The sequence below is a fragment of the Dasypus novemcinctus genome, chromosome 23, assembly GCF_030445035.2.
Source record: "Dasypus novemcinctus isolate mDasNov1 chromosome 23, mDasNov1.1.hap2, whole genome shotgun sequence".
Classification (NCBI taxonomy): domain Eukaryota; kingdom Metazoa; phylum Chordata; class Mammalia; order Cingulata; family Dasypodidae; genus Dasypus; species Dasypus novemcinctus.
The window spans coordinates 36,356,968-36,376,285 of record NC_080695.1 but is presented as its reverse complement, the minus strand read 5'-3'; the positions used below and the strand labels follow the sequence as shown (position 1 = coordinate 36,376,285).

General features: G+C 39.0%; 1 protein-coding gene across 15 annotated transcripts in view; it reads right to left on the bottom strand.

The window, feature by feature from the left end:
* Positions 1-19,318, bottom strand: part of ARHGAP17 (Rho GTPase activating protein 17) — a 106,804-nt gene that overhangs the window by 2,193 nt on the left and 85,293 nt on the right. For 2 of the 15 annotated variants that reach the window (XR_011647198.1, XR_011647199.1), the window contains 3 exons: positions 16,873-17,042; positions 7,345-7,965; positions 4,191-6,237 (listed from right to left, as the gene is read on the bottom strand). Coding sequence is in view for 11 of the 15 variants with exons in the window: in XM_058286249.2 (XP_058142232.1) it covers positions 6,191-6,237; positions 7,345-7,965; positions 16,873-17,042; positions 19,002-19,235 (1,072 nt within the window). In the remaining 4 variants the exon portion in view is untranslated. Of the gene's footprint in view, positions 1-4,190; positions 6,238-7,344; positions 7,966-16,872; positions 17,043-19,001; positions 19,236-19,318 lie in introns of those variants that run through there. The other 13 variants (XM_058286246.1, XM_071211235.1, XM_058286249.2 and 10 more) reach the window with 12 other exon arrangements.

The following is a 19,318-nucleotide window of genomic DNA, read 5'->3' as shown; positions in this document are numbered from 1 at the left end:
ACACCTCTTCCATGCTCCAGTTCTGAGCCGTGAGATGGAAATCTACTTACTTCCTATGGTGTTTCTTTTTGTGCACTGACTCCTGGGTTGGCAGACCCATCCTGTAAGATTTCCCTTGCATCACATTCTCAGAAAAATTCCTTGAACTTTCTGGCATATGGACTGTACCTTTTTTTCCTAAGCTCCAGAGTGATTTAGACTTTTTCCCCTCCTCTGGTTACATTTCTTTAGATATTTTAGCGGAAATTTGAGAAATGGGGGGCTTAAATGCACAGGCTCATACCCAGGGTGAGAATAAAAATTACTAACAACTGGAGCAGCACAGATACTGCTCGTCAGCACAAGTACTGGCCATAAACAACCAGCAATACCATACCTGTGCAGACAAATTGTTCATTGAGCCTACCTCATACCACTTTCTGGGACTAGAAAACCATCAGCATGTATCTAGTTTTCAATACCAAAGACTCCCTACTCAATAAATTCAGTTTATTTGATATATGGTCCATGCTGGGGAGGGGGAGGTAATAGAAATTCTCAGTGATGAAAAGACTAGAGATGGCCATTTTAGAAGTGGCTAATTTTTGTGTTCTTATTAACTTTTAGAGGAGTGAAAGATTAGTGGAAAGAGGTGAAGTAGCCAGAAGCAAACATGAATTTATACAAGAGCACACCAGGTGCTTTTATTCCATTGTTTAGGAGGCTACCAAAGGCATTACTGACCCTTCCTCTCCTCAAGCTTTCTCCTCCTATCTGATGGCCTCTGGGCTCCCTTCTAGAACTTAAGGCTGATTTACTCTAGAATGAACCCACTTCATTCTTTCAGTCCAATCTGACTTTTATTACTGTTTCAATTCTCACCCAATCTCTTCCCAGCATCTTTCTTCATATCTTCCCCTCAATTTTTATCACAGGGCTTTGCACTGCTAGCCAGGGACTGCACTCCTGTTTTGCAAAATAAGCAACCACCTGGCAACTTCTTTATCTTTTGAATTGTAAGCCCTTCTTGGCAGAAACCTTTTTTAAAAAAGTGATTTCTAGGTTTGTGGAGATGCCAAGGTATCAAGAATTCAGGTGGTGAATGCCATTTCAGACAATGCAGGTGCTATGATAACTGAAAAATGAGCTGAAATCGGCTGAAAGCATCATCCAATGGTGCAGTGAAAGGTGGTCTGTGTAGAGGCTGTCCTGGAATTGTCTTCAGTGCAACAGAAGCTAAATGAGGGCTGGGACTTTATTTACAATGCTTCTCCAGTGCTAGAACAGCAATTGGTAAATAACGGATGCTCAGTAAATTTTGTAGCTGGCTGTTGGAAGATGGATGAATGAAGAATCATTTAGTCCAACCATCTTTCCAATCCTCCCTCCTTATAACCTCATGCAAAACAGCTTGCCTTGAAGGTAACTTTTTGTGCAAAAAATTCATTGCGAATTCCAGTCCTTTACCATTATCCTAGCCTAACAAAACAGACTGTGCTACCAGCCAGTGTCTCTTTTCAGCCCAAGAGTTTATGAGGTCCTATGGAACTGACACAACCTGGGAGAGGATGCCTGATATAAAAGCACTGTACATCCTAATTAGACTTCTACTTGTTAATATTTGTATTCACATACAAACACCTATCAGTCATAGACCGTTTTCAGGGGCCAAATTTGCTACCCTTCTCTTTTCCTCAGGTGCAAATAAAAATAATTTGTTTGTATTCTTTTCTGTATTTTTCTAACTATGATGAACACATATTATTTACATGTTCAGGAAAAATTACGTTGGGAGTATAAGAGAAGTTCCCTTACTCTTCCCCCCTATCAACCAGATCTGGAGATAGGAAGCCTTTAGTTTGTTCCAGATTGGCAGGCAAAATTCTTTCCCTAGCTCCATTCTCATTCTTAAATGAAAGAAAAGAGTAAGTCTGTTACCACACAAAAAGTAGTGAGAATTACAGAGATATGTGCAGAGCAGTTTCAGAAAGATACTAATCTTGAACTATAATAAATAATATTATTGAGCACTTGCTCCATACAAGGTAACTGTGCTAAGTTCCTCACACATTTTTGCATTATCTCATTGAACTCCTATGACATAACTCTATGGCAGCATTAGCCCCTTTTATAGAATAGAAGGGGACTTCTAAGAAGCTCAGTACCTCATTAAGGTGATGCAGCCAGTACTGGACAGAAAGGATCAAAGCTAGATGGGTTGGACTCTGGAATCTGGTTCTTAATCAGCAAAATGCTTTCCCTCTCCCTCAAAGGAGCTTCTGTGCCTTTGGGAAAGGGCCCTGAAAGAGTTCTTCTCTGAGACAATAATGGATTATATCTTAAACACTCTAGTTCATGTTAGCAAAGAGGGAAATAAAGGCTATTTTAGAAAGATAGCCACAACCACCTTAGTTTATGCTTTTTAACTACTCTAAAACTCTCTGATTATGAATTTACATAAAGCATCATTTTTCATTATAAGCATTCCAAGAATGTCTTTGAGTATTCTGCTTGGAGCTAAGGTCATATTGCAAATATTATGTTAAAAAGAGCAAGAGACCATGTTACCAGACTCAGCCCCAAAGTAGAATGCAATATGGCTCATCACTGACTTGAGGCTCTATAAAGGGTAATCCGGGTTCCTTCTTACATTAAATATCTTTATCCAGGAAGTGGTCCCTACAATGAACAGAACTGACATTCTATAATTTAGGATATAGGTCTAGAAGATTTGCCACTTCAATAATTTTGAATATGCTTTAGGTTGTAAACCTACCCTTCAAAGAGTCCAAGATTATTCTGACAGATAAGATACAGATCCAAATGTATCTTTGAAATCAAATACTTCAGGCACAACTGCAGGTAAAATAAACTCCTCCCATCATCTATCCCTCTTCTCCAACTCCTAAACAGTTTTCAAGGGGTATGAAGATTTTTTAGTCAATTTTTTATTATATTAAATCAGAGGAGAAATTCTGTTTAAGTCTCAATGGTATTTTGATATTAACATGATTCTGTTACCTATTTATTAAAAATATACTCCAAGTAGAAGAAGTCACTTAAATGTTCAATTCTAGTAATAATACATCTGTTTGAAATATTCTGCAAGCATTGAAAAAAATGGTTATAAAACTACATTATAACATAGGAAGGTGCAAAAAATGTAAAGTAAAAATGCAGGATCAAAATCTGTACCTGTCAAATAATTATGGCCATGTACCCCCTCGCCCTTAAGAAAAATAAAACTAGAAGGGAAAAAAATAGCAAAAATATCAAAAGTAGACTTCTTCAACTGTAGAAGGAATATTTCATATTATTTCTAAGATTTTCCTTACTATCTGTGTTTAATTTTTAAATGAATTACTTTCATGATAAAAGTTTAATTTTTAAAAGAAAATACTATGAGAACCTACAGTGTCTAGTTTTAAATGACTGCTATGGGAGTCATTTGGTCTATCCATTGCCCAAAGGATGAATGACCCATGGATATTTTCAAGCTCACTAAATTAAGAAATACCTTCTACTTCAGAGGATATTCTTTGTAACCTGTGAAAAATCTAATATAAGGAAAACCAAGCAGTGCATCAGAATCAAAATACTGATGCCTGGGGCCTCACCCCAGATCTCCTGCATCTGCTCACAGGAGGCTGGGTATGGACATGGGAGTTTTTACAATGTTGACATATGAATCTAACATGTATCCCTGGATTAAGAAGCATAGTTTTCCTAGATAAAAATGATAATAAAGAGCTACAATTTATTAGACCTACTGTATATGAAGGACTATTATAGGCACTGTTGTTATTTTATCTAATTTAATCTCTAACTTTAATTCTCAAAAATCTCACCATTTTACAGTTCAATCAAGTTGTGCCTTGAACAATGTCATTCAGTGAGTTGAAATTTTAACTTAAGTTTGTCCAAGTATGTATTCTTTCTACTCTACCCCAAGCCTGCCTGGTATAGAAAAGAACGGATATTAATAAGACAGTCCTGTGACCGACCACCTATTAACCCACCTATGAACACACTTAGTATTGGGAGTAATTGACAGCAAGCATGAACGAAGCTAGCCTCCCTTAAGTACATGCACTATTAGTTAGGGATGCAAGCAGCCAGGGTTAGGGTGACTGGTTAGTAACAGGCATTAGTGCACAAATATGATCACAAAGTAGCAAAATGCTTTGGCCAATCAGGTGCCTTTTCCTTACCATTAAATATTCCAATTTCAGTCTTACTGAATATGGCAGGTCATACATCTAAATTATTTAATAAAATGTTTAAATTAGAATACTCTTTTCTAAAATCTATTACTTTAAAAACAGCAAGCTGCAAATTTTTTTTTTTACCTGAAAAACCAAAACTCTACCGCTTCTTGGAGTAACAATTAAGAACAAAGTCATAATGATACCAGAAACCCTCCATTCTCCAGATCCAGAGATCAGCTGCCAAAACCTACAATAATCTTCCCTAAGAATTTAGCTTAATCCCACAAACCTTAATTTAACTCTAAAATTAAATGCTCTAAAGAAATAATCTGTTTTCAGGAATTTGTCCTTCTAAAATTTTCCAAGTGAAAACTTGGTATTATGTAATAATAAGTACTAATCGGTCCAAGGAAACTTAGTTTTTTCTTTTCAAAATACCCAATCATTATATCCAAGCATGTTTAATAGCAGCATGGTCACTACTAATGGATTAATAAATTAGTGGACTTTGTGGACTTCCGACAGCAGTCCACAGGATTTTAAGAAATTAAAGATTAATTCTGTAATACAAAGATAACTGTGGTCACCTGGAATTTCCTGATTCAGGATATTAATAGCATACATTGATTTTTAAATATTAGCTAATATCATAGGGAAACTTTTTAAAAAATAAAATTTCACATATCTGATAATTATAAAGCACATTATATTAATGTAGCAGATGAAAATGATAAAAAAAACAGATACAAATCTGGTTTATGGTCTTTATTTTATTATCATTTTTTAATAGGTCAGTAACAAGTTTATTGAGAGAACTGAAAGAAAAGAAAAGAAGTACACACCCAGACATGGATGTTGGCTACCTCCAAGTTTATGGTCTTTAAAGGCACGATTTGGGATTAAAATTTTGTCATGTCACAGGATTGAACTTTTGTTAAAAGGCTCAGCCTCAATTAGGGTTTAGTCACATCAGTGTATAAATGATGTCCCCATCCAACCCAAGAAATGGGCAACACTGAACTTTGGGCTAATCACCAAGGAGGTGGGAAAGTGGAATCATACTTCCCTCTGTGCCTCCGCCCATGTTATAAAGATTGTACTCTTGTTTTCCCCTTCTGGTCTCTACAAAGATTCTTACTCAGACCAACACTGTGAATACTCCAGTTAAATAACTCACAAAAGGCTTAGAGCTCATATCAGCTGATAAAAGGAACTAATAAGATAATAAGAGCCTGTATGTCCAAATGTGGACTGAAAAGTATGACACAATGAAGCCTCACAGTGCCTTTCTAAAACTCATCTAGTTGGAGAACGGGTATAGCTCAGTAGTTGAGAGCCTGCTTCTCAGTAGTTGAGAGCCTGCTTCTCATGTATGAGATCCTGGGTTCAATCCCCAGTAACTCCTAAAAAAGAAATGAAAAAATAAAAATAAAAAAGCTCATATAGTTTAAGAATGCAAAATGTAAGCAGCTATAATGCAAAGGAATTTAGTGTAGGATCATTGGGGGAAGATTTGTTTTTTTTTTGGTCCTGAGAATTTCAAGTATCAAATTAAGCAGCTCCATGCAGTTAACTTGCACTTAAGACACAAAAATAAAAATTAAAGCTCAAGACACAAGGGACACAACTTTCCGTGCTCAGTGCACCCTAGTCCTCTTTTGTTGGATGCTGATACCAATCAATGCCATGTAAATCACGCTGAGAAGAAAAGTCTTACCAAAAAGAAAGAAGACACTCTTAGCATCTTATCTGAGCATCTTGAAATCAAGCTCTTAATCTAGTGATATCTACTTCTTGAATATGGAGCATTGCAGCTCAACTGTGCTTCTAATAAAAACCAAAGTAATGTCTATATGCAACAGAATGAATGGTCTCTTGACTACCATGGCATGGGGTCAAATGGCCACTCTTGAGCACAAAGTCAAAAGCACATATGCAAAACACAGCTAAGCAGGAGACTTTGGAGCTGCAGTACAAGCTGCTTGCCGGGGTGGTTACAGACCTTAGTCCTGGAAACCTTCCCCACCTGTGAGGGTATTAGGAAGGGCATCTATTAGGAAACAAACAAACAAACAAAACCAATGCAATTTTTTCCTTTTTTAAATATAAAATCCAAGACGTCCTCAGGAAAAAAGTTAATGATTTATAACACATGCAAATTATGCTTAAAAGTATTATATTTCTGAAAAAAAGAAATGATCAAAATAGGCTAGTCAGGTAACATTCATCATCTGGAAATACCAGTTTTGGGTGTTTTATTTAACCTTGACTCATTTTCAGCTAAGAAATCATTCAGTATGGAGAGCGTAGAGGTATATTTCAGTTCCTTACACAAAAATACCTCACTCAGAACAATGATTCAAGGCTTCTAATTACCAGTTTAACGCTCTAAAAAAACTATCCATCCTTAAATCAAAAAGTAAATTAGAAGATTTGGGATGGAAAGAATTTTCAAAATAATAATTAAATTAAATAGGTGTATTCTAAAGTACCTATAAAATATTCCATTAAGCAGCCTACCAAAATCTGCACAATCAATATCACTCCAGAACAAGTTTCCACTGGAATATATGGGGAAATCTTGACTCTTCCCTTACAAGCCTTTAGAAGCTAGCACTTTGATATGATCATGCCCGAGATTTCTCTCCCTAAAACATTTAATTTGGCACAAATCATGTCTTTTAAAGTAACATTGGAAAAGCTTCATTTACTATGAAGATTTTTACTCTTGGAAGGAAAACAAGCATTATAATGAAGAATTCACTAAGAAATGAATTTCATACTCAAGTTGTACCTTCCACCTGGATTGAAAGTCATTATACTTAGAAAAATGTAACTGTAGATAGGTCTTAAATATTCATAAATAATGAAACTATTTTCCTATAAAGAGCCAGATAGTAAATACATTAGGTTTTGCAGGCCATACAGTTTCTGTCACGACTATTCAGTGGCACAACAGCAGCCATAGATAACATTCAAATAAGTGGGCATGGCTGTGTTCCAATAAAACTTTATTTATAAGAACAAGCTGAGGGCTGGATTTAACCCATGGGTGTAGTTTGCTGACCTCTATTATTCAAAGTCTACATAAAGGGGAGGTATACAAAAGAAATGCAGAGAGGAAAGGGTGAAATAGCTGAACCATTTTCCTACTTACCAGTTACTATTTTGGAAGCTGTCAGTGTTGTGTTGGTGAGGTTGCCATCTGTAGCTAAGTGGGCGCCAGGAGGATGAGGAGGTGGGGGCATGCTGGGGCGATTCCTTGGCTTTGGTACTGGTCTTGGTCTCGGTAAGGTTCCAGTATGTGGCTGCACAGTCTCAGGGTTACTCACCGCCTGGGTCTGAGAAGCTGGCAGACCAAGATTCTGTTTTCCTAGGGGCGGAGTACTGGGGGGCGTTGGAGTCTGGGGAGGGGTGTGAGGTGGCTGCTCAAGTCCATGCTCATTGGGTAATGTCACGGGGTTAGGAGGGCCCTGGCCCCCTGGTTTGGTGTGCAGCAGAGGCGTGGCCTGAGTTGGGGGCTGTGGCGGTGGGTGATTGGGGGCTTGTATCGGAGACAGGCTACTGGAGTACCTCCGGGGTGCAGAGAGCTGGGGGGTGGCGGAGGGCTGGCCAGGAGCCTGGCCTGTGTGTTGAGTGGGAGGAGAAGGACTTCTGGTGGATGGCTTTGGTGAGAGACTGGGTGGATGCTGAGATGTTCCTGGAGAACTTTGGCCCCCTGGATGGCCAGGAGGTGGGTTTCCTGGTTTTGGGGGTGCTGGAGCAGGTTTTTTAACAGCTGCACAAAGAGAATGAAAAACAAAACACCATTCAGTAAGAATAGCATGGTGAGAGCCAACACTACCTTAGCCAGGTGACCAAGGTCAATCTCCCAAGCAATAAGTCATACTGACCTCATGTGCCCCTGATACAGTGTGATGAAGGGGGCTCTGTGGTCTTCCTTCCCAAAACCCATAACCCCATGAGAAAAACACTGACAAAACCCAATCTGAGGGACATTGTACAAAATTTTCGAAAAACTGTCAAGGTCATGAAAAACAACAAAAGACTGAGACTGAACAACTAAATGCAATGTGGCGTCCTGGATTGGATCCTGGAACAGGAAGAGGACATTCACGGAAACACCAGTGGAATCCAAATGAATCTAGAGCTTAGGTAGAGATTGTACTAATGTTGGTTTCTTAGTTGTGACAAATGGACCCTGGTGCTATAAGATATTACCAAGACAGGAAACCGGGTGAGGGTGTATGGAAACGCTTAATACTAGCTTTGAAACTTTCCTTTAGCTCTAAAATTATTCCAAAAAAAAAAAAAAAAAGTTTATTAAAAAACAAACAAACTACATTACACAGATAGGTCTTTAAAGACCTGTTGTTATAAAAGTTCCATAAAAAAGAAAACTCTGTTAACAGAGACAGCACTGCCATCGCAGAGACGCTGCTCTGAGCACCACTCCTCAGTGCCCTTCTCTCTTGCCCGGAGACCATGGAAGAAATGGAGAAAGCAAGATCAGCTTAAGGAGCAACACCCCACCTACCCCCACTCCAACCCAAACACCTTTGGTCTACTGAGAACATGTCCTTTGCCCTAAGCCATCTTAATATTATTTCCTAAGGAGACCCAAATCACATCACACCCTCTCTATACCAACTGAAATCAGTGTCACTAAGTGTTGGGAATTTGGTACTGAGGAGGGCAGGTGATAGGATAGAGCCTGGAGGGGGGCTGGGTAGAAAAACAATGGATCTGGAGACCTGATTTTGGGCTAGGAGAGATGGATGGATAAGAGAGACTTTAGCATTGTTCAAATTCTGCTGAGATCTTACCCATACTTCAAGAAAGAGAAGGAAATGAAGGAAAGAAACTCACATATATTTACCTAACATGTCATAAGCACCGGGTTAGACTCTTTACATAAATTATCTCATTAAAGTATTATAAAGTCACTGTAAGATAGCATTGCCATAACCATTTAGTGGAGATAACTGAGGCTTAGAAAGGTCACGTGTTTTGCAAAAAGTCACATTATCTTGCAAGTGGTAGAACAAAGGTTCATATCTATGTCACTTGGACTCCATGGGACTACTTTTTTTCCTTTTCCTCCTGTTCACAGGGCCCAGGATTAAGATTGAAAAGGATAAAGTCTTTTCTGCTTTGTCGGCCTACAACTTTTGACCCTGGAATTTGGAAAACCTTTTCACATGGCAATGATCAATCAGCTTATCACGAACAAACTCTGGAATATTAGCTATAGTCTGGTTGTCACACACAACTTTTCAGTTTTTAGCTTTCTTTTCTAACCAATATTAATTTAATTCATATTAAAAAAAAGATTCCTCCCTGACATTTAAGGGCACAAAGGGAATCAGAAAGGAAGCACTATAGCCTGGGGTCCAAGTCCCATGTTAAGGCAAGGCTGGGGGCAAAAGAGGCTTCATCCAAGACCCCCTAAGAAGTTGGTGGGAGGCTGTGTGTGGGTAACAGAAAGGATCAAACTAATCTTGCAAGAAAGCCTGAGATCTGAATCAGAAATGGCTCCTAATGTGCAAACAATTTGAAACCAGGCTTATACCTGGAATCCAAGCAGAGAAGACCTAATTTTCCTCAAGGATCAGATTGCATACAGATGAGGATGGCCTAGAGAAGATGGCCTTCAGAAGGAAAAGTGAGGGTCTGTAACCATGCAGAATCCCTGAATTTGCCTCCCTGCCTGTAATGTGTAAAAATTCCACCTCACATATGTGGAGTGCTTCATAAAGATCATGCTTTCATAGATGAGACATATCTCATAGGCATTTATTTTCTACTTAACATTTATAGAAATTAAGTTAGGAAAGGTCAAATTCGTGGCCTTTAACCAGCCGTGCAACCTTAGGCAAAACCTAGAACTCAAACTTTGGAGTCCAGGCCTTTTACCATTTATTGAAATTGCCTTTCTTGGTGGCCAGCATGAACCAATCCATGCAAGGACATCTAACTCTCCTGGATTCATCCTTTCCTGTGACTGCTGCCATCCCCTTCAGTGGGGCTTCATCACTCTGCCATGTTACTGCAATAGCCAGTATGGCCCCCATGAGAGCCACATCAACCTTCTGGAAATAGTGCTTTTGATATAGTTTCACTTTATCTAAGACAACTCCCTACTGCTTAGGAGACAGGTTCGAACACAAAACCTGGCTTTGGAAGACTTCCATCTCTGATCTACCTAGCCTTCCCACGTTTGCTTCTCACTTGAGCCTTGGACTGGCCTTCATGGCTGTCAGACTATTGTCTTTACCATTCCCCACACCAGTACAGCTACCACCAATATGCATTTACATGGGAGAATTCAACACTAGGAGCTCAGCAAAAAAGAAAAAAGGGGGAGGGGGAGATGGAAGGCCTAGTTTATCATTTTCTTATTGATCTTCTGTCTAGATGTTATATCCACTGATGAAAGTGGTATATTTAAGTGTCCAAATATATTACAGAGTTGTCTATTTCTCCATTCAGTTTTGTCAATGTTTGCCTCTTATATTTTGGAGCACATGCATAAATGTCTGAATGTTACTTTTTCTTGGTGGATTGACTCTTTTATTGATATAGTGTCCTTCTTTGTCTCTTGTTAGTTTTTGACATAAAGTCTATGTTCTCTGATATTAGTATAGCTACTCCAGCACTCTTTCAGTTTGCATAGAATATTTTTTTTCCATCCTTTCATTTGCAATCTATTTGTGCCTTTGGGCTCAAGATTATTCTCTTGTGAACATCATGTGGTTGGATTTTATCCATTCTGCCAATCTTTTCATTGAGTTTAATCCACTTATATTCAATGTAATTATGATAAGGTGGGCCTTACTTCAGCCTTTGTGCTTTAGTTTTTATACATCTTATATATCTTCTTTGCCCCCTTGCCTTACTGCAGCTCTCTTTTGAGTATAGTTGATCTTTTACCATGTAACTGATAAAGTCCTTTATAATTTCCATTTCTGTATATATTTTAAGTACTTTCATTGTGGTTACCCTGGGGTTTGTATTAAACCACCTAAACCTATTATCTACTAGTTTGAAAAGATACCAATTTAACTTCAATGGCATTTAAAATCTCTTCTCCTATACCCTTTGCTTCTCCTTTGTGTTGTCTTTGTCCCACATTACCTCTTCATATTTTGCATGTCCATAACATGGAAATATGATTATTTCTTACTCAATTTATTATAAATTTTTTAGGAAATAAAGAGTGGAGTTATACTGAGGATACCTTACTTCTGGGTTCTACATTTTATTTACCTGTACTGAACGTTTCAGTTTTCTTGGCTGCTCAAGCAAATACGAAGCAATGGATGGGCTTAAATGATAACTTACTGGGTCGTGGTTTTGAGGCTAGGAGAAGTCCAAACTCAAGGCATCATCAAGGCAAGGCTTTCTCCCAGAAGACTGCAGTATGCTGGGGCTGGCTGCCAATGATCCTCAGTCTTTTGCTCTTCTGTCACAGCAATGTACATGGTAGCCTCTCCTGGTTTCTCTATTCTCTTCTGGGTTTCATAGACTTTCAGCTTCTGGTTGCTTTCTCTTGACCTTCCCTATAAGGCCTTCAGTAATAGCAATAAGACCCATCTTGGGCCACACCTTATCTGCAGTAACCTCATCAAAAAATTCTATTTACAAGAGTTCACAGCCACAGGAGTGGATTAAGTTTAAGAACTTTTTTTTTTTTTTGCTGGGGGACATAGCTCCAAACCAGCATACTGAAGTTCCTCACTTCTTTATGATGTTCCAAGCTACTATCTCCTTTCAAAGTGAAGAACTTCCTTTAGCATTTCTTGTAGGGTGTCTTAGTGGAGAACTCTCAGTTCTTGTATATCTGTCAATGTTTTCAACTCTCCCTCATTTTTTTTTTTTTTTAGGAGGTACTGGGGATTGAATCCAGGACCTTGTACCTGGGAAGCAGGTGCTCAACCACTGAGCTACATCTGCTCCCCAATGAGAGTTGGTTTTTTCATTTTTTCTTTTTTTTAGGAAGTACCAGGGGTCAAACCTGGGACCTTGTACATGGAAAGCAGGCACTCAACATCTTGACTTATATCCACTCCCCTCTCCTGCATTTTTGAAAGACAGTTTGGGCCAGATATAGGGTTCTTGGCTGGCACGTTTTCTCTTTTAGTACTTTAAATATCATACCACTGACTTCTTGCCTGCATGGTTTCTGATGAGAAATTAGTACTTAGTCTTATTGAGGATCCCCTGTGATGAATCATTTTAGTCTTGCTGCTTTCCGAAATCTTGCTTTATCTTTGGTTTTTGACATTTTGATTACCATGTGTCTTGGAGATGTTTATTGGAGTTTATCCTGTTTGGCATTCTCTGTACTTCCTAAACATTTATATATATATGTCCTTTGTAAGATTTGAAAATTTTCAGGCATTATTTCCTCAAATATTCTTTCTGCCCCTTTTTTCTTTTCCTCTCCTTCTGGGATACCCACAATGTAATATGCTTCATGTTGCCCCACAGATTCATTAGGCTCTGCTCACTCTTTTTCAATCTGTTCTTTTACTGTATGATTTCAATTGTCCTGTCTTTTAGTTTGCTGAATCTTTCTTCTGTCTGTTCAAATCTATTGTTGAATACTTCTCGTGTATTTTTAGTCTTCATTGTTGTGCTTTTCTTTCCTGTTAGCTCTGTTATGTTCCTTTTTAAAGTTTTCTAATTCTGCTTTTTATCCATGCATGTCTTCTATTTTTTTAAAAAGTAATAATAGGGAAAGGATGTTGGGTATATGGGAGTCCCCTGAATTTGGTATGTGACTATTCTGTAACCTAAAACTACTTTGAAGAGAAAATGAAAAAAGTAAGACACAGGGGAAATAAACCAAAGAAACTGTCACTGTACATATAGGACAACAGATCTTATAGTGATAAAAGGCAAAATGTCAAAAAAAACTTTTAAAATATTTCTTCATTACTTTTCATTATCACAAAAATTTTTTTAAATTTTTATCTTTTTCAGTTTTTTAATATTTTATTTCTTATTTTTAAAACTATCATTATTTCATTTTCTTATTAATTGTATTTGGCTATTTTATTGGCTTCATGTTTGAAGAAGTTTTTGATCACAGAAGGGTTACAATTGTGGCAGGGGATGATCATTGTTGCGGGCTGTCAGTGATGGGGAATACATAGAAGGAAGCTTACCTGGGCATACATGTAAGGCATAAATGTGTTCAAGTTGTTCATGGAGCATGTCACGGGGGGTGGAGATTCACACAATAACCGAAAGAATATCGAATTCCCATTCTGGGGAGCACTGCCATATTCTCTCATGAAATAGCAAGAATCCCCTTTAGTACAGGGGCAATGACTAGTGGAGGAGGATGGCCCACTGATGGGCCTTTGATATTGATGACTGTGCTTATGAACCTTTACTCTTGAAATTGAAACTTAAATTAGTATTACAGGGTGCCTACGAGTTAGCTCCTGAGAGTCTCCTTATTGCTCAAATGTGGCCTCTCTATAAGCTGAACTCAGCATATAAATACATTACCCCCGCCCCCCAGCATAAGACATGACTCCCAGGGATGAGCCTCCCTAGCACCAAGGGATTTTTACCAAGCATCAACTAGCACTGCAACTTGAAAAAGACCTTGACCAAAATGGGGGAAAGATAAAGACAAATGAGTTTATATGGCTAACAGACTTCAAAGTGAGTCAGAAGATCATCCTAGAGGTTACACTTATGCACAACTCAGCAGGATCTCATTGAATGCCAAAGTAGATAGTACCCCAAATAGCAGGGCTCCTGAGGGCTCTGGAGACATCCAGACTCTATAGGCAGGGAAGATAGCTCAGGAGTCAGATGCCTTGTCAGGGGCCCTATTTTGGAATTTATAATTCCCAGTGTGACAGAATTGGATTCAATTGTGTTTTCCCTACACATGGCTCTTCTCTCCTTGTACTTGAACCTATAATTAGTTAGAGTTGGTAACTGTATGTTCAAGAGACTTAAACCTTTCAGCTGTCCACATGCCAGCTGGGCCCAGAATCTTAAAAGAGTTGCAATACCTACTCTCCAGTTCATTTATCTCAACCAGGACAACTAAGAAGGAGGTGATGATGGATAACCACCATAACAAGGAACCAAGTGAGTGGACAACTGCAAGCAAGACAGACCCATCCATCGGCCCTATGGGATTGAAGTCCCCTCTCAGTTAAAGGTGGAGTGGACATCACCATCCCAGAATCCTCAGGACTGGGGAAAAAACTGTGGACTAACGTAGATTTACTTATATTCTACTACACACTCATTGTGATTCTAGCAATGGAAAAACTGTATCATTGATGTGGATGCAGTAGCAACTGGAAGTTCTGAGGGCAGTGAAAGGGAAAAACAGGTGTAATATGGGGGCATTTTTGGATCTTAGAATTGTCCTGAATGACATTGCAATGACAGATATAGGCCATTATATATCTTTTCATAACTTACAAGATTGTGTAGGAGAGAATGTAAACTACAAAGTAAACTATAATTCATGCTTAGTGGCAATGCTCCAAAATGTGTTCATAAATTGCAATGAATGTACCACACTAATGAGGGATGTTGTTAATGTGGGAAAGTGTGGGAGATGTGGAAAGCAGGGCATGTGGGAATCCCCTATATTTTTAATGTAATATTTATGTAATCTAAGTATCTTTAAAAAAATAAAAAATTTTAAAAAGTAATAATCAATTTTATTTTCAGAGAAGTTTTAGATTCACAGAAAAATTACCCTGAAAGTATAGGGAATTTCCATATAACCTCCCCTCCCACACACACCTACAGTTTCCCCTACTGTTAACCTCTTACATGAGTGTGGCACATTTATTACAGTTGGTGAATCCATATTGAAGTACTGCTACTAACCAAAGTCCATAGTTTATTTCTGTCTATATTTTCCTTCAGCTGCTCAAACTGATTTAGGAGATTTGACTGAATGTCTTTGATTGGTTGTTTATTGTCTGTGTTTCTTCTGGAGTTTTAATTTCCTTCCTTTCTTCTGTGAGTCCTGAACTATTCTTTTTTTTTTTTTAACAGACTTTCCTCCCCAGCTGCTATGATTTGCTCAACTCCTCTCTCATGCCGCACTGGGTTGCCTTCTCACTGAAACTTTCAGCCCTGGGTCTGCCCTGCCTTAGAGTGGTTCAGTTTCTCCTGCTCATGTAGGTTTTCTACCTCTGGTTACTTACACAATAGAGGATCCCAACTCATGGAATCAGATGGCGTCAGGTTCGGAAATATCCTATTTTTTCATTTAGGTACACCAGCAATTAGGGACTATATTGAGAGTATGCACAGCTTGCCAACTGGTCCCAGAAGCTGTTTCTCGGGAGGTGTTTTGCATGTGCACATATTGACTGCTAGGGCCCCCCATGGGTCTTCGTGGCTTTGGGTTCCAGTGCCTGAATGTGTGTGGGTCTCCAAGTCACTGTATGGGTGACTGTGGCTGGAAGGTTGTCACTGTTTTGACTATTAAACAGCACAGGAACAAGCACGGGGAATGGGTGCAGACTGGCAAGTCTGTGCCTCTCCAATCACTTTTGCTTTTCTGTGGTTTTTTTCTTTGACTTAGCATTTGCAGAGTCTTCCTCCAATCTCTATCATTCTCCAGAGTCCCAAGCAAGTTGAATCTGACCTTTTATTTAGCTGTTGCCAAGGAGAAATGGTCCCAGGAGTGTCTTATGCCTACATCGTGATGATGTCACTTGACCATACAATTTTATTATGTACTTCGTTATATGTGTTGTCCTAGAATTATTTCTCCAAGGATGTATCAGGTATATAACTCAGTCTTTCCTACTTTCCTACTAACTTTCCTACTAGGTTTTTCAAGGGCAAAAGTGCTATTTTTTATACTTCCTCAGCCCTTATAACAGAGTAGATGGCAAAAATAATATGGCCTCAGAAATATATTTTTCACTTCACACAAAATATAATTGCTATGATAAATTCACTGTTCCTTAGCTACTAAAATGGCAAGTCACTATGGAGTATTATTGGTATTCTAGATAAACGCAGATGGGAATGAAGACATAGGGCATGCTGGTTCACATGGATTTTAATTGAATTTAAGAATAACTTCATTGAATCATGTCCTTTTACAGACCAGGGCTTCTCAATTTTGGGACTACTGGCATTTTGGGCCAGATAATTCTTTGTTGTGTGGGTTGTCCCGTGCATTGTAGGATGTTCAGCAGTAGCCCTGGTGTCTACCCATCCCCCAGTTGTAACAACCAAAACTGTCTCCAGTCATTGCCAAATGTCCCCAGGGGGCAAAATCACCCCCAGTAGTTTTAGACTTGAGAGGCACTTGGAGCTCGCACACCTGCATGTTTATTGACTGCATACTTGATGATAGGCACAGTGTAAGAGCTAGGAATATTGAAGTGGATGAATTGGGTGTGATCCCAGCTCACTCAGGGCTGACTTTTTGTTTGTTGTACTTTTTTGTCCTGAGTCAAAGCACATTCCTAAATATCTGCTTTTCTACTCCCTCTTTTTCTTTTCTCAGTCCCCTTTTCCATTTAATGTTTGATCTTCCTGTTTATCATTTTTATAATAGACATGGAAAAGATCTGTTCGAGAGCTTTAGTGCAACCTGAACTCTTGCACTAACCCAGGGAGGTTTGTACACTGCTCCTCCTCGAAGGCACACAGTAAAGGCAGTACTTACCTCGGCGCAAAGTGTGAGGACTGGGACCAGCAGAGTTAGAAGCTGGGCTGACAGAAAGCTGGTGGGAGCTGGCAGCTGCCTGGGCCTGGTTTTGGCCGGTGGTTATTTGACTGCTGTTTCTCCCTGGTGCAGGCACAGGTGCAGACACAGAGTCCTTGGGTTTTGGAGGACTAAGGGGGTAAAAGTCATGTTAGAAGTCAGACATTCCCAGCTAGATAAGCTAAGCATACTATAAAATATAAGATTTCAACCAGAGTTTTTACTTCAATAGGCAAGGTGATCTTAATTTTTCAATAGTTCATACTAGACCTATAAAGGCTAATGTTTATTTGGTTAGAACTAAATATTTTATAAAGTTCATTGTATCAGACTACCCTCCAAGTATTCTGCCACTCAAATATCATGAAAAGAGTATGTCAAAACAACCAAAAAGAAATTTCAAGTTCTAGTTTCTTGTACTTTAAGTTGGGCAATATTAAAAACCATGGAAGAGCTTTTGGACTTCAGAATCATGGGATTTTGACATTAACATTATACAATGCTAAGTAAAAGCTCTGGCAAAATAATACTTTAAAATATAAACTGTTCCTCTTAAGGGAAGAGGAATTCTGAGAGGCTAAATAAGTGCTCAGAGTCCAGATTGGGTTAGCAGCAGGGTACAGATCAGAACTCAGGCTTCCAACTTCCTGGTCTACAACTTTTTATATCAAAACTTGACATCAACACTTTGTCAACATCACCAAATAATGAATTCCATTAGCAAATGTATACGAAAGTATCTATAGAATATAAAAAATAAATAGCAAATCAATGACTCATACTCCATTTGTCCTGTTGTGAAGACTAATCATTGTCTTTAATAACATACTTAGTCTTGATTAAGCAAACTGAATGCCATGAGTAGATGAAAATGTGTTTATTTGCTAATACTTGTTTTCTGAAACAAAAAAATGAAAATGAAAACCAACAGATGTATAGTGCAACAGTTATTGACAAGCCAACATGGAGCCTATAATGTACATATGAAACCCTATAAAGTTTGAAGCCTTAATTCTTTTCAACCAAAGAGCAAATTTCCCCAAATCGTGTGAGTGAAAAGGAATTCAGGAATGCACAAAAGCATTCATAGTTAAGCTGTGAGAAAGGAATAAGACTCTTTATCAGCAGTTTACATGCTATGAGGCACCAACCCTTATGTCCTGAATAGGATGAGATGAGAAAGCTCCATTCATTGCTCTGTGCAGAAAACACCATGTGCATTAACAGGTGTCCTTGTTTTATTAACTTTACTTTATATATGATCATTTAGTGCTTTATAGGTGGTCAAAGTAGCACAAATGACAATAAAAATTTTAGCACATACTCTGTAGCAAAGCTCATCTTTTATAGCAGCTGCTCATTCAGAATCATCTGATATTCCACCTGAAGTGGACTTCAGTGGTCATCTGTCCAGATCAGTGTGGAGAACTGAATTAATGCAAGTTATATAAAAACCTCAAGTTCAAAGGTACTTTTTCTTAAAGTTACTACACATCTGCAACCCACTGCAACTGGGTTACAATTTTAAGCAACCAAAAGAGTCTTTTCAGGAAATCTACCCTTTATTTTCTTCCTTGTACTTTTGCATCAACTCTCCTTCAAGACTGAAAGCTATGGGGGGTTTTGTTACCTAGGTACAGCATATATCAATTATTCAGGAAATCTGTTAATTGAGTGAATGAATGAATGAATGTCAAGAATACTGTAACAATTTACCATATTCAAATATTAGCTCTTCCTACCAGTTAGCATACTGGATGACACAAGCAAATGGTACACAAACACTGACAGTTCACATCAAACAGGCAAAAGAAGTTTATAATGCTGCTAGATACTTACTGGCTTCCAGCACCAAAGCAGTAATGTGGTAAAGAATGCAAACAAATGTTGCTTTCTTTTGAAAACAGGAAAGGAAGCAAGCAATTTTCAGTATTTTTCCTGCCCTTTGCCAACCGGAGGAATGTAGGCAGATAGAGCTCGCTCCATGCCACAGTGATTCTTTTGGCATGGATGCCAGGCCCAAGGCCCTGCAACTGCAAAGAAGGTTGGGGCATCCAGCACCCACTGCCAGCAGAAGGTGGCCCCCTTACCTGCTGTCGCCCGGGTTCAGCCCCAGCTCCAGTGTGCCCGCAGAGTAGGGGACAGTCCCACCCCCTGCGCTGCTTTCAGCCCTAGAGCCCTGAGGAGAGGGCTCTGGGCCCGCGGGAGCCATGGTGCTGCCATCTGTGGGCGGGAGTGGTGGCTGGAAAGCAGGGAATAGGTGCTTTCTATTTAGAGTGCCACCCCGCCGGTGGGCCTGGAAGTCCATAAGCTTCACACCAAAGCTACATAGAAAGAAGAAACAGTCAACACACCATGCAAGCTGATCACTGAGACAGAAGCCCATCGGCCCACACGTGTTAAATCC